The sequence below is a fragment of the Schistocerca nitens genome, chromosome 1 (assembly GCF_023898315.1).
Source record: "Schistocerca nitens isolate TAMUIC-IGC-003100 chromosome 1, iqSchNite1.1, whole genome shotgun sequence".
NCBI lineage: Eukaryota > Metazoa > Arthropoda > Insecta > Orthoptera > Acrididae > Schistocerca > Schistocerca nitens.
Genome location: NC_064614.1, coordinates 1,021,509,825 through 1,021,522,186, shown reverse-complemented (window position 1 = coordinate 1,021,522,186; position 12,362 = coordinate 1,021,509,825). Strand labels below are relative to the sequence as shown.

At 45.9% G+C, this 12,362-nt stretch overlaps 1 protein-coding gene across 1 annotated transcript in view; it reads left to right on the top strand.

The window, feature by feature from the left end:
- LOC126221762 (uncharacterized) overlaps positions 1 to 12,114 on the top strand; it is a 199,788-nt gene extending 187,674 nt beyond the window's left edge. Inside the window, exon 5 of the mRNA XM_049942180.1 lies at positions 11,955 to 12,114. Within this exon, the coding sequence (XP_049798137.1) occupies positions 11,955 to 12,114 (160 nt within the window). The remainder of the gene's footprint in view (positions 1 to 11,954) is intronic.
- Positions 12,115 to 12,362: the final 248 nt, after the last annotated feature.

Genomic DNA, 12,362 nt, shown 5'->3' with positions numbered 1-12,362 from the left:
CCTTTCCGCAAAAATGATGGGTGTATTGAAGACATTGATTCACCAAACCCACGTCATCTCTGACACCGATAGTTTGTAAACGGAGCTGGAGCACTGCAGACTGTATTTCTGAGGAATGGGTATTCGTCCCAGCAAGTGGAGAAAGCGCTGCAGACCTGTAAAAGACGGAGAAAAGAAGAGGAAAAGGCCTTTAAAACGACTGCCTATTTACCACATATTGGTAATATTTCAGCGCAAATAGGCAGAATACTAAAAAAATATAAAGTGAAAGCAATTTTTCGCCCTCCTGCAAAAATTTCGTCGCTGTTGGTATTTGTCAAAGTCGACCTAGAGATGCGCAAGGCAGGTGTTTACAGGATTCCGTGTGAATGCGGCAAAACTTATTTAGGGCAAACGACGTGTACTGTGCTGGATCGCATTGTAGACCATCAGCGGCGTACTCGCCTTCTTCAGTCTTATAGCTCTGGAATCGCCGAACACTGTATTTCCACTGATCATGTCATGAATTACAGTGGGACAAAAATTGTGGTCTATACGTCTAATTTTTGGAGTTCTATTATTAATGAATCCGTGGAAATACGACTGTCTGACTGTGAATCTCTTATTGATCGAGACTGCGGTTTTCAGATGAATTCGGCATGGAATCCAATCGCTGAAAAACTTCATGTCCTCCGTAGCCGGCGTAGTTCTGTGATGGGACCGTGGGAAGAGAATCGAACTGATATCGATGCGGCGAGTTTACACAACGGAGGGCGCGCGGCGAAGCAGAATCGAACGCACTCAATTAGCGCACGCGCAACGCTAAAATGAATCCACAAGGCATGTGCCTGCGGGGCCTTAAATACCAGAGCTCTGTGCGTGTTCGCCAGTATCACCTGAATATGGCCAGAAGACTCTGCGCCGAAATATTGTGGCAGGAAGTTACGAACATCCGGCAGTTATACCGAAATTTTGGGGAACAATATGTACGCCGGGTAAGTTTTAAATCGCATCCTTTAGCTTACTTCCCATAGCCTTATTAAAGGTTTTTCTTGGGCTGTAGCCACTTCTCTTGAATGTTTTCAGGACATAGATCGTTAGGTAGTACATTGACTACAGACTTTAAGTTATATATGAGTGATTTTTGGTGACAAGCGAACGTTAGTCCCGCTGGAGTCTCCTTATGTGCCTCATATTTGACGTGTTTAAGAGGCATACCAACCACTCCAATGTCTCATCCTAGTTTGTGTAGTCTTGGTAGTGGTACTCGATCATAAAAATGAAAAGGTTCCAACTGAATCTCTCAATCAAGGAAAGGTTTGAACCCTTAACCCAAATGCAAATGAACTCCCTGCAAATGAAGTGGTACCCTCATCCGATAACATAGTCTCCCTTCGACCAAAGGTACCAAACAACTAATGGCCGCCTGTGACGTGCTAATTGTTTCTCAGCTCGTTATGAAGCTAACACAGAGAACACTGTAATATGTTTGAAATCCCCAACAAGCGGAATCTGGAAGTAGGAGTTTCTGACATCCAAGGTAGTAAAAAGCTGAACACAAGTAAACCATTTAAAACAGATGTTCAGATCAGGCAGTTTAATAGGACTACCTTCCTTTTATCCTGCAATAGTCTACCACTGCTCTAGAGTTGCCAGAAGCCTTCAGCATGAAGACAATAGGTGCTGAATAAGGCGATACGGAGAATCAGATCACATCTTGTTCTAACACTTCCTCTATGACAATTTTCAGTTCCTTTGTTCACTGAGGAGATAACGATAAGTATGTTTCGTCACTAGGACTGGATCTCTATGCTCAATCTTATGCAAAATAAGATTCGTTAATCCCAGTTTGTCAGTCAATATATCCGTAAATTTATTACATGCTACATTCAACCGCTTCTTCTGATCTAATACCAAATGATCCATTTATGTCCTGCTATGAACAGCTTTCTTCAGTTGGATAGAAACTAGTATAACCTCCACACATTTTCGAAAATAAACTGTGCATTGTTTAAAAGATGTAATTGTAAACTGGTTTTCCCCAAATTGAAGATCAACTCTGTTTCATACATAACGTCTGAACCTAAAGTAAATTCAGTAGACTACTTCTCAGATATTCGCAATCTAATAACCAACGTAAAATTTTGAACATGCAGTTTTATCTTCATCCTCCATAGCACAAGCAATGAAGCGGAATTATCTGTTATGGGTAAGACAGGATCTGGGTTCAACTCAGGCCACTCGCACACAGATTGGTGGGCTCGAAACAAAACCTCCCCCAAGACGAAAACTCAACTACTTTGGAAAAAGATATGCTTGCCATACAAATGAACTCGAGACCCTGTGCTTTAGGAGCCAGAAACATATCAACTCTTTCTGGTTCTGTCTGTATGTTTGTATTGAACAGTTAACTAAACGTTACTGATCTATTAACTGTTTTACATTTCCATATTAGTAATTAGTCAGTCCCTGTACTAAGTAGCTCTTGATCCCATTTTATTTGTTGATTTAGTGTCATATCATTGGTGTTATTCATTATTAGCACCATGAATAGTACATTGTTTTTATCCTTTTTATCTTGCTTTTCGTTCTGATGCTTGCAGATTATTTTGGCTCTCTTTAGTGCAATTCGGTTTTCTACCAGCACTCCGCTGTCACATGTCTGCTGCAAACGCAGCTGATCTTGGTCACAGTATCTCCCTTCCATGAAACTGCCTCAGTCACTTTCGCTTGCTGGACACCCCCACATCCCCACCTCCAGCACCCACGCCTGCCCATTGCTCCTGCTTTGTTCCAGAATGGGCGCTGGTCCGTAGCCGGATGATGAATCAACCAGTGGTATCCGGATATGTGCTCAACCTGAATGCATCTTGCTCTGTTTCACACACACCTACGTTAAGTCTTTTTCACCTAATCTCAGTGTGTTTCGCCATACAACTGTATATCAAGCCGAAGACGGACATGCGTGTTATACTTCCACCAGGGCCACACTCAAATGAAGCATTCCCAACTTACACTGTGATATATTACCTTCTGTTCTACACATTTATAAATATAAATAAACAAATGGAAAATGCGTTCACTGAGGTCTAATCCCTTAACAGCACGTGTCTAGTCTCCTAAAGTAGGTGGGTTCGCCTGCTTTGAAAGTGGACTGTCGGTTTTCGAATTAAAATACGTGCACTCAATTATAACCGGTGACACAAACATAAACTTCCTGTTCAACAGTATTCTAGCACGAAATTCAAGGGCATGCTTTCTTCTCCGAATGTAACACTACTTTGGTTTGTATCTGCTCATCACACTGGCAGTAGTCACACTCTCGTAGATGTATTTGCAAAGAAATCCGCAAACGGAATAACTCATACCTCAAAAACATCAGCTGCTGGCGTGTCTACGCACGATATACATTTCGTGATGTACTTACTAGAATTCCCCATCAGTTCCATTTCCCCCAGAAAATCGTGTAAAAGACAAGCAGGAGCAGAATGTAGTCAATGAAGCTATAAAAAACTGTAAATTCTGGCATGCCCACACATTAACCGACAGTAGAAGCAGACCAGCTGCCCTGACCCGCCCGGGTAGCCGAGAGCGTTTATGCGCTACTTCCTGGACTCTGGTAGGCGCGACGGCCCTGGATCGAATCCACCCGGTGGACTGACGACGAGGGCCGGTCTGCCGGTCAGCCTGGATGTGATTTTTAGGCGGTTTTCCACATCCCGTTGGGTGTATACCGGGCTGGTCCCCAGGTTCCGCCTCAGTTACACGACTCACTGATATTTGCAGACGTTCACACTATTTCATGGCTTACACTAGACGCAGACTACTGGGGTACACTACTTACGTCCCGGGGGTTTCAGGGTGGCGGCAGGAAGGGCATCCGGCCACCCTCTGCAACTAGCACTGCCAAATCCATAATAACAAGGCCCACCCCACGTTTCAGTGGGACACAGGCCAAAGAAAGAAAGAAAGACACAGACCAGCTGCCTGATGGAAAAACCTTTGTACAGAGTGCTACAAGAAAGTAAAAGTCGCATTTGATATCAGTGCCCCATTCGAAGAACTGAGTTGACAACTGAACCACAAACGAGACAGAGCCTTCGTGATTACTTCATGAGATAAATGAAGGTACTCTCGAAACACTCTCTCTTCACCACATTAGTCACAATGTTGTCAAAATGTCGTAATGCGTATTAGATCAACATCTACTGTACTCGAAGTCGTCGCAGTCCAAAGGATTTAGCTTGTTACCGACCAACTGCTGCCCACAGTAACACAAATCTTTCACCAATTATAAACCACAAGTATTTTTCCGCGCGCTTTTCACATAGAGACTTGTTAGGTGACTATCTGAAACGTACGTTACGACAACACCCTCCGGTTAGCAATCAAGTCATTCATCTGGCACTTCCCTACGCCATAGAATACATGGTCCACGACCTGTTAAACAACTGCTTAACAGCTAACACGTGCAAGACGAATACCAATCACATTTCCGCGACCGTGGCAGCAGAGCATCTGCTTTAATAAAAGAAACTGGCGAGCTGAAGCTTGCCATAGATGTACATGAGGCGACTCTCATGTGGCTCTTAGACTTCAGCAAAACTATTGACACTGTCGATTTTGACATTTTACTTGCCAAACTTTACATCCCAACATTCTCTCCAAGTGCAGCGCAAGGGCTTCGCTCTTACCTGACGTCTCAACAGCAACGCCTCTGTCCGGTACCATCAAGCTGCAGTGTAGTATTAGGTATCTCCTAGAGTTCGATGTTAGGTACTATACTCTTTCTATTGTAAAGTTAGCCGTGAGTCGTCAGCTTTATGCTACTCTAAATACCACATGTATGCTGACCACCTCCACTTGCACCTAAGTGATTAACCAATATACTTGAGTTTCAGTGTTGGGCTGTGTGCACTCTGAAATGGACACAGACGCCAAAATCGTTCCTGGTTGGTCATTCTAGGCTCAGTAGCCCGAATCGTTTTTAGTCCTAAATGGGACAAACACCAAATTCGCTCACTCAGAAAAAGAGTCTAGTAGTAATAATAGATGAGAAGCTAAAGTTGGCTACACACACAGCTGCAGCGTGCATGTCCCCATGACCTGTAAAAATATGAACTCTATCAAACTTCCTGACAGCTTAAAACTGTGTGCCGGACGGGACCCGAACTCGGGACCTTTGCCTTTCGCGGGCGGGTGCTCTACCATCTGAGCTACCCAAGCACTACTCATGACCCGTCCTCACAGTTTTAATTCCGTCATTACTTCGTCTCCTACCTTCCAAACTCCACAGAAGCTCTCCTGCAGACCTTGCAGAAATATCACTCCTGGAAGAAAAGATATTGCAGAGATATGGCTTAGCCATAGCCAGGGGGATATTTCCAGAATGAGATTTTCACTCTGCAGCGGAGTGTGCACTGATATGAAACTTCCTGGCAGATTAAAACTGTGTGCCGCACCGAGACTCGAACTCGGGACCTTTGCCATTCGCGGGCAAGTGCTCTACCATCTTTCTCTTTTTTCTTTTTTTTTACATTCTATTTGAAGAAAGAAAACGGGAAAGAATGGAATTCTATTGATGAGGAAGGAAAAATAAACAATTTATCCAATTTGGGATGTGAGTAGAATTATTTGCAGCCCTCCGTTGCGCAATATATGAAATGAAATTTCTCCTTGATATTTCTTCAAATTGGTATACAGAAAAACTTATATTACATGAATGACTATCACTTCCTTGTTGAAGGAAATTTGCTCTCCTGTTCTGCGAGAGAATGGAAATGTAAGAACATTAAATGCGAAATAAAAGTGCCTTCGCCAGCCTTGGTGGCCGAGCGGTTCTAGGCGCTTCAGTCCGGAACCGCGCGATTGCTACGGTCACAGGTTCAAATCCTGTCTCGGGCATGGGTGTGTGTGTGATGTCCTTAGGTTAGTTAGGCTTAAGTAATTCTAAGTTCTAGGGGACTGATGACCTCAGATGTTAAGTCCCATAGTGCTCAGAGCCATTTGAACCGAAACTGCCTTCTGCAAAAGTAAGCGCCTGGAATAATATCTTAAAATTTCGACAATAACTTAAGTCTCAGGAAGCAACTAGGATCCTTATATATAGAAAAGTGTCAGCCTCTACTATCCGAAATACTGGATTTGAAGTATGTAACCGTTGATTATGATGTGCAGCTTAATTCGAAACAATCTCCTGTAGTCACGATGTTCGCTTATTTTAAGGTGTTCAATTTCGATGTAAGAGTGATAATTTAGTTAAGTAGCATGCCTATTCTGCGTAATAAACGATGCTGTGTGGCCCATGACCCTCGTCGCCACTTTGTTTTTTGCTCTTTGATACCTCAGCTTGTGTGGCTGAATGATCTCTAAAAGGTCTACACTGTTGGCGTCGTGCGGTCTATCAGCGACAATCTTTGAAGAAGAAATGTGATTTCTTCTGCATGTCCGCACGTGAGCCTATGAATTAGTGTATCGACCCTCCCGCATGCGTCACAGTTGGGCGTCGGAGAAAGGCCTATCTTATGTAGCTTGTCATTCGTTGTTACTTTATCGTTTACTGTATGATACCAGTCGGCTACGACGCGTGATGGTAACATGTCGCTGTGCACATTCCGACATACTATACTCCATGTTATATGTGAATATTTGTCTGCGAGACGATTCCTGTGATTCGTTGTCATGAGACGATTATAAAGTTTCCTGTTGGTCAGACTGCCGGTGTCGACGATGTTGTGTCGGATGTGGCTCAGTTCCATGTAGTACAGTCGCACATGTCTGAAATGAAACGGAATGCCGGTGATATCAACCGGTGGGTCAAGGCTCTGAGGCTTCCACCACTGGATGAGCTTTGTGATGATACTGGTCCTCCGCGAACGAACTTCCTTCCTGATGCGATTTAGGTCCGCTGTTGTTTTCTATCTCCATAAATGATCTTTTGGATGGGGTGGATAGCAATGTGCGACTGTTTGCTGATGATGCTGTGGTGTACGGGAAGGTGTCGTCGTTGAGTGACTGTAGGAGTATATAAGATGACTTGGACATGATTTGTGACTGGTGTAAAGAATGGCAGCTAACTCTAACTATAGATAAATGTAAATTAATGCAGATGAATAGCGAAAAAAAATCCCGTAATGTCTGAATACTCCATTAGTAGTGTAGCGCTTGACACAGTCACGTCGATTAAATATTTGGGCGTAACGTTGCAGAGCGATATGAAGTGGGACAAGCATGTAATGGCAGTTGTGGGGAAGGCGGATAGTCGTCTTCGGTTCATTGGTAGAATTTTGGGAAGATTCATCTGTAAAGGAGACCGCTTATAAAATACTAATACGACCTATTCTTGAGTACTGCTCGAGAGTTTGGGATCCCTATCAGGTCGGGAGGACATAGAAGCAATTCAGAGGCGGGCTACTAGATTTGTTACTGGTAGGTTTGATCATCACGCGAGTGTTACGGAAATGCTTCAGGACCTCGGGTGGGAGGCGTTCTTTTCGTGAAGCGCTACTGAGGAAATTTAGAGAACCAGCATTTGAGGCTGACTGCAGTACAATTTTACTGCCGCCAACTTATATTTCGCGGAAAGACCACAAAGATAAGATAAGAGAGATTAGGGCTCGTACAGGGGCATATAGGCAATCATTTTTCCCTCGTTCTGTTTGGGAGTGGAACAGGGAGAGAAGATGCTAGTTGTGGTACGAGGTACCCTCCGTATGGTGGATTGCGGAGCATGTATGTAGATGTAGATGTAGATGTAGGAGCGGGGTGACACATTTTTTGTGTACCTTAATGAGGTTAAGGCCACCTTTGGGAGTAGGTAAGGTTAAAGTATCAAATTGAACTTTGAAAATGTGCCCTCTACAAAGAAACCAGCATAGCGCTTGTTGTATACTCTTTGCTAGATGGTCGGATGTAGGAAGTATTTGCGCCAAATAATTGATCTTGCTTGTAATGGCGATCCCTACTGTCTTAACTTTCAGCAGCATATTCAGATCACGGTCGGAGTGGAATGTGAAAGCAGCGCGTAATTTATTAAGCATTTGTGACCAGTTCTTCGTCAGGAATTTGTCTGCGATGGCCTCAAAGGTTACACCGAGAGTTTTGTGACAATCGTTTACATTGCACCAGGTAACATGGGATATATCTCCCAATCCGCCTCCGATGGGCAGACCTGTGGTTTTAGTTCTATTTAATATTGCTCCTGAAAGAAACGTGAATGCTTGTAGAAAAGTTTCTGCTGACATAATTTGTTGTGACGATGAAACAGCTACGCATATATCGTCAGCATACGCAGTGCATGGTATAGTAACAGAATTGATGCTAAACCCGATCCCACAGAGCCGTAAGTTGTGCAGTAGCGGATCTACTGCAATGGAGTACAAAATCATTGACCGAGGACATCCGTGTGGGGTGGATTGCCCAATGGAAACTTCTTTTCTAAACTAGCCATTAATGAGAATCCTGGAAGAGACGTTTGTAGCAAGTTTGCGAATTAATTCTATGAGATGAGGTCCAAAACCTAGTTTTGCCATGCCTATAAAGAGGAAGTCGTGACGTACACGATCATACGCCTTCTCAAAATCTAGAAAGATCAGAGCTCCATTTCATTTGGTTTCAGCATATGTCCCTCTAATCACAAACAACTGAGATTACACTTCGGCCTTACACTGCACTGTATTGGTAATTACCTAAAACATTGTGCATTACGGTTTGCATCCGAAACTTAATCGATCTGGTAGTGGTTTTGAAATCGGCATTCAGGAGAGTGATGGGTCACATGTTTTCTACCTTCCTGCTGTTACCTTTCTTCGGTAAGGGCAAGATGATACGTTCCTTGCATGTCTTGGATATTACTTCGAGATGCCAGATTTCATTCGCAATCTCGAGGAATGTCGGGCCGAGGATATTCCAGTAGCGCTGGTAAAACTCAGCGCTGAGACCGTCGGGTCCTGGTGATTTCCCTTTCTTTGCACTGTGGACCGCAAGTAGGATTTCGCCCTCCGTGAAAACATATTCCAGATTTGCATTATCCTCGTGTGACAAGCGGCAGCTCAAGGTTCTCAGAAAACCGTCGCACAAGTGTTCATAAATTGATTGCTTCTTGTAGAGTTGACTATAATAGTCATAGACGTGCGAGATGGTGTCACGTTGCTTCGTGATGGCATTCTCGGCGTCATCAAGGACGGCTTCAATCAACGTGGCTTTACATGGTTTCGTCGTTCTCAAAATGTGGTACAGAGAGGCCCGTTCTTCGGCGGCAACGTCTTTTGGGTGGGCTCGAACGAGTATTCTTTCCATTCGTTTGCGTTGGATCGCCGTGATTTTCGATTTACATCGATTGATCGTAACACTGATATCGCGAAAAGGATTGGTAGTGTGACTGTACAGTTCTCCAAACAGTGATAATACAATTCCATAGTCTGTTTCGGCCAAAATCTTTGTTGTCGGGCCGGCCGAGGTGGCCGAGCGGTTCTAGGCACTTCAGTCTGGAACCGCGCGACCGCTACGTCGCAGGTTCGAATCCTGCCTTGGGCGTGGATGTGTGTGATGTCCTTAGGTTAGTTAGGTTTAAGTAGTTCTAAGTACTAAGGGACTGATGACCTCAGCATTTAACTCCCTTAGTGTTCAGAGCCCCCGCCCCCTTTTTGTCAGGCGTATGTCACGATGGTGAGGCGTAATTTGGGCTTGGCACGCTGAATCCACCACCGTAGAACGCTAGAATAACGACGTCGGTACCACTGGAGCTGTTGCCACATTATGTTCACCTCCTCCTCACGTTGGGCATCCTGCAGAAGGCTGACATTCAATTTCCAGTAGCCTTTACCGCGGTATATTTGCTGACGTTGTAGGTTAAGGTGACACTGGTACGCGCTATGGTCAGAGATGTTGACAGGAGCTATGTCACAGTTCACAGTGAGTCACTGTAGGGCATCGGAAACGTAGATCCTATCCAGCCGACTGGCAGAATGACTAGTTACGAAGGTGTACGCTATCTGTTCACCGTGCAGTTTTCCCCACGAATAATGAAGAGGCATACCATGAATTAAATGTTCAAGTTCTACACATCTGTTCGTGTTAGGAGTATGGCCTCTGTCGTTAGGCACACAACTGAAGTCACCAGCAAGAATGAGATGTTTACGATAAGCGCTAAGGAACATGGGAAACTCGTTTTTATAAAAAGCTGAAGCTCTCTTATGACTGCTACCTGAGGGGGCGTTAACAATCTTCACACCATTCACTCGAAGAGATATGCCACGACCACTAGGCAGCCGTTGTACGTCCGTAAAGGGTATACGTCGCTCCAAAGCAGTGCCAACAGCATCCTGCATATTAACGTTATCAATAAGTACACTCCTGGAAATTGAAATAAGAACACCGTGAATTCATTGTCCCAGGAAGGGGAAACTTTATTGACACATTCCTGGGGTCAGATACATCACATGATCACACTGACAGAACCACAGGCACATAGACACAGGCAACAGAGCATGCACAATGTCGGCACTAGTACAGTGTATATCCACCTTTCGCAGCAATGCAGGCTGCTATTCTCCCATGGAGACGATCGTAGAGATGCTGGATGTAGTCCTGTGGAACGGCTTGCCATGCCATTTCCACCTGGCGCCTCAGTTGGACCAGCGTTCGTGCTGGACGTGCAGACCGCGTGAGACGACGCTTCATCCAGTCCCAAACATGCTCAATGGGGGACAGATCCGGAGATCTTGCTGGCTAGGGTAGTTGACTTACACCTTCTAGAGCACGTTGGGTGGCACGGGATACATGTGGACGTGCATTGTCCTGTTGGAACAGCAAGTTCCCTTGCCGATCTAGGAATGGTAGAACGATGGGTTCGATGACGGTTTGGATGTACCGTGCACTATTCAGTGTCCCCTCGACGATCACCAGTGGTGTACGGCCAGTGTAGGAGATCGCTCCCCACACCATGATGCCGGGTGTTGGCCCTGTGTGCCTCGGTCGTATGCAGTCCTGATTGTGGCGCTCACCTGCACGGCGCCAAACACGCATACGACCATCATTGCACCAAGGCAGAAGCGACTCTCATCGCTGAAGACGACACGTCTCCATTCGTCCCTCCATTCACGCCTGTCGCGACACCACTGGAGGCGGGCTGCACGATGTTGGGGCGTGAGCGGAAGACGGCCTAACGGTGTGCGGGACCGTAGTCCAGCTTCATGGAGACGGTTGCGAATGGTCCTCGCCGATACCCCAGGAGCAACAGTGTCCCTAATTTGCTGGGAAGTGGCGGTGCGGTCCCCTACGGCACTGCGTAGGATCCTACGGTCTTGGCGTGCATCCGTGCGTCGCTGCGGTCCGGTCCCAGGTCGACGGGCACGTGCACCTTCCGCCGACCACTGGCGACAACATCGATGTACTGTGGAGACCTCACGCCCCACGTGTTGAGCAATTCGGCGGTACGTCCACCCGGCCTCCCGCATGCCCACTATACGCCCTCGCTCAAAGTCCGTCAACTGCACATACGGTTCACGTCCACGCTGTCGCGGCATGCTACCAGTGTTAAAGACTGCGATGGAGCTCCGTATGCCACGGCAAACTGGCTGACACTGACGGCGGCGGTGCACAAATGCTGCGCAGCTAGCGCCATTCGACGGCCAACACCGCGGTTCCTGGTGTGTCCGCTGTGCCGTGCGTGTGATCATTGCTTGTACAGCCCTCTTGCAGTGTCCGGAGCAAGTATGGTGGGTCTGACACACCGGTGTCAATGTGTTCTTTTTTCCATTTCCAGGAGTGTACATAACCGGGCACATCTAACAACGTGACTACCTCCTGTAGCAGGCCAATGTCAACGCTCGTACCACACAAGAAATCAGTTAGCGAACGGAGTTTCACCGTACTTTGGATCTTATGCAGAACTATCCTTGATAGATTGTGGAGGTAACAGAGAGTCTGGAAATATGAGCTCTTGTTTGCATGTGGCAGGGATAGTTCTCCCGCAGGAACTCGCTGACGTCAGTCGCAGCCCCGAGTGATGGCCAGGCGGATGCGGCCACGTTGACAGGCTCAGCCGGCGGTGGCGGGCAGGGCCGCGCCCGCGCCGTGCTGCACCCCGGCAGCAGTGAGCCGTGCTGGCAGCAGGACGAGGAGATGCAGCGGTAGCGGCCGTCGCACATGACTATCGCGCTGCGACCCTCTGCCACTCCCTGACACGTTATGGCTGTGGCGTATTGTAACAACAACAACGCTGTACTATTGTACATATAATAATTTTTTCTTCTGATTTTCGATAAATTAGTGTAATCGATGTTCTGATTTCATTTCTTTTTTGTTTCATGCCATTATGTTAAAGAAACTGTAAACAATTTTCGATGTGAATATTAATGTTTATGTCAAATTTCAAGCAATAT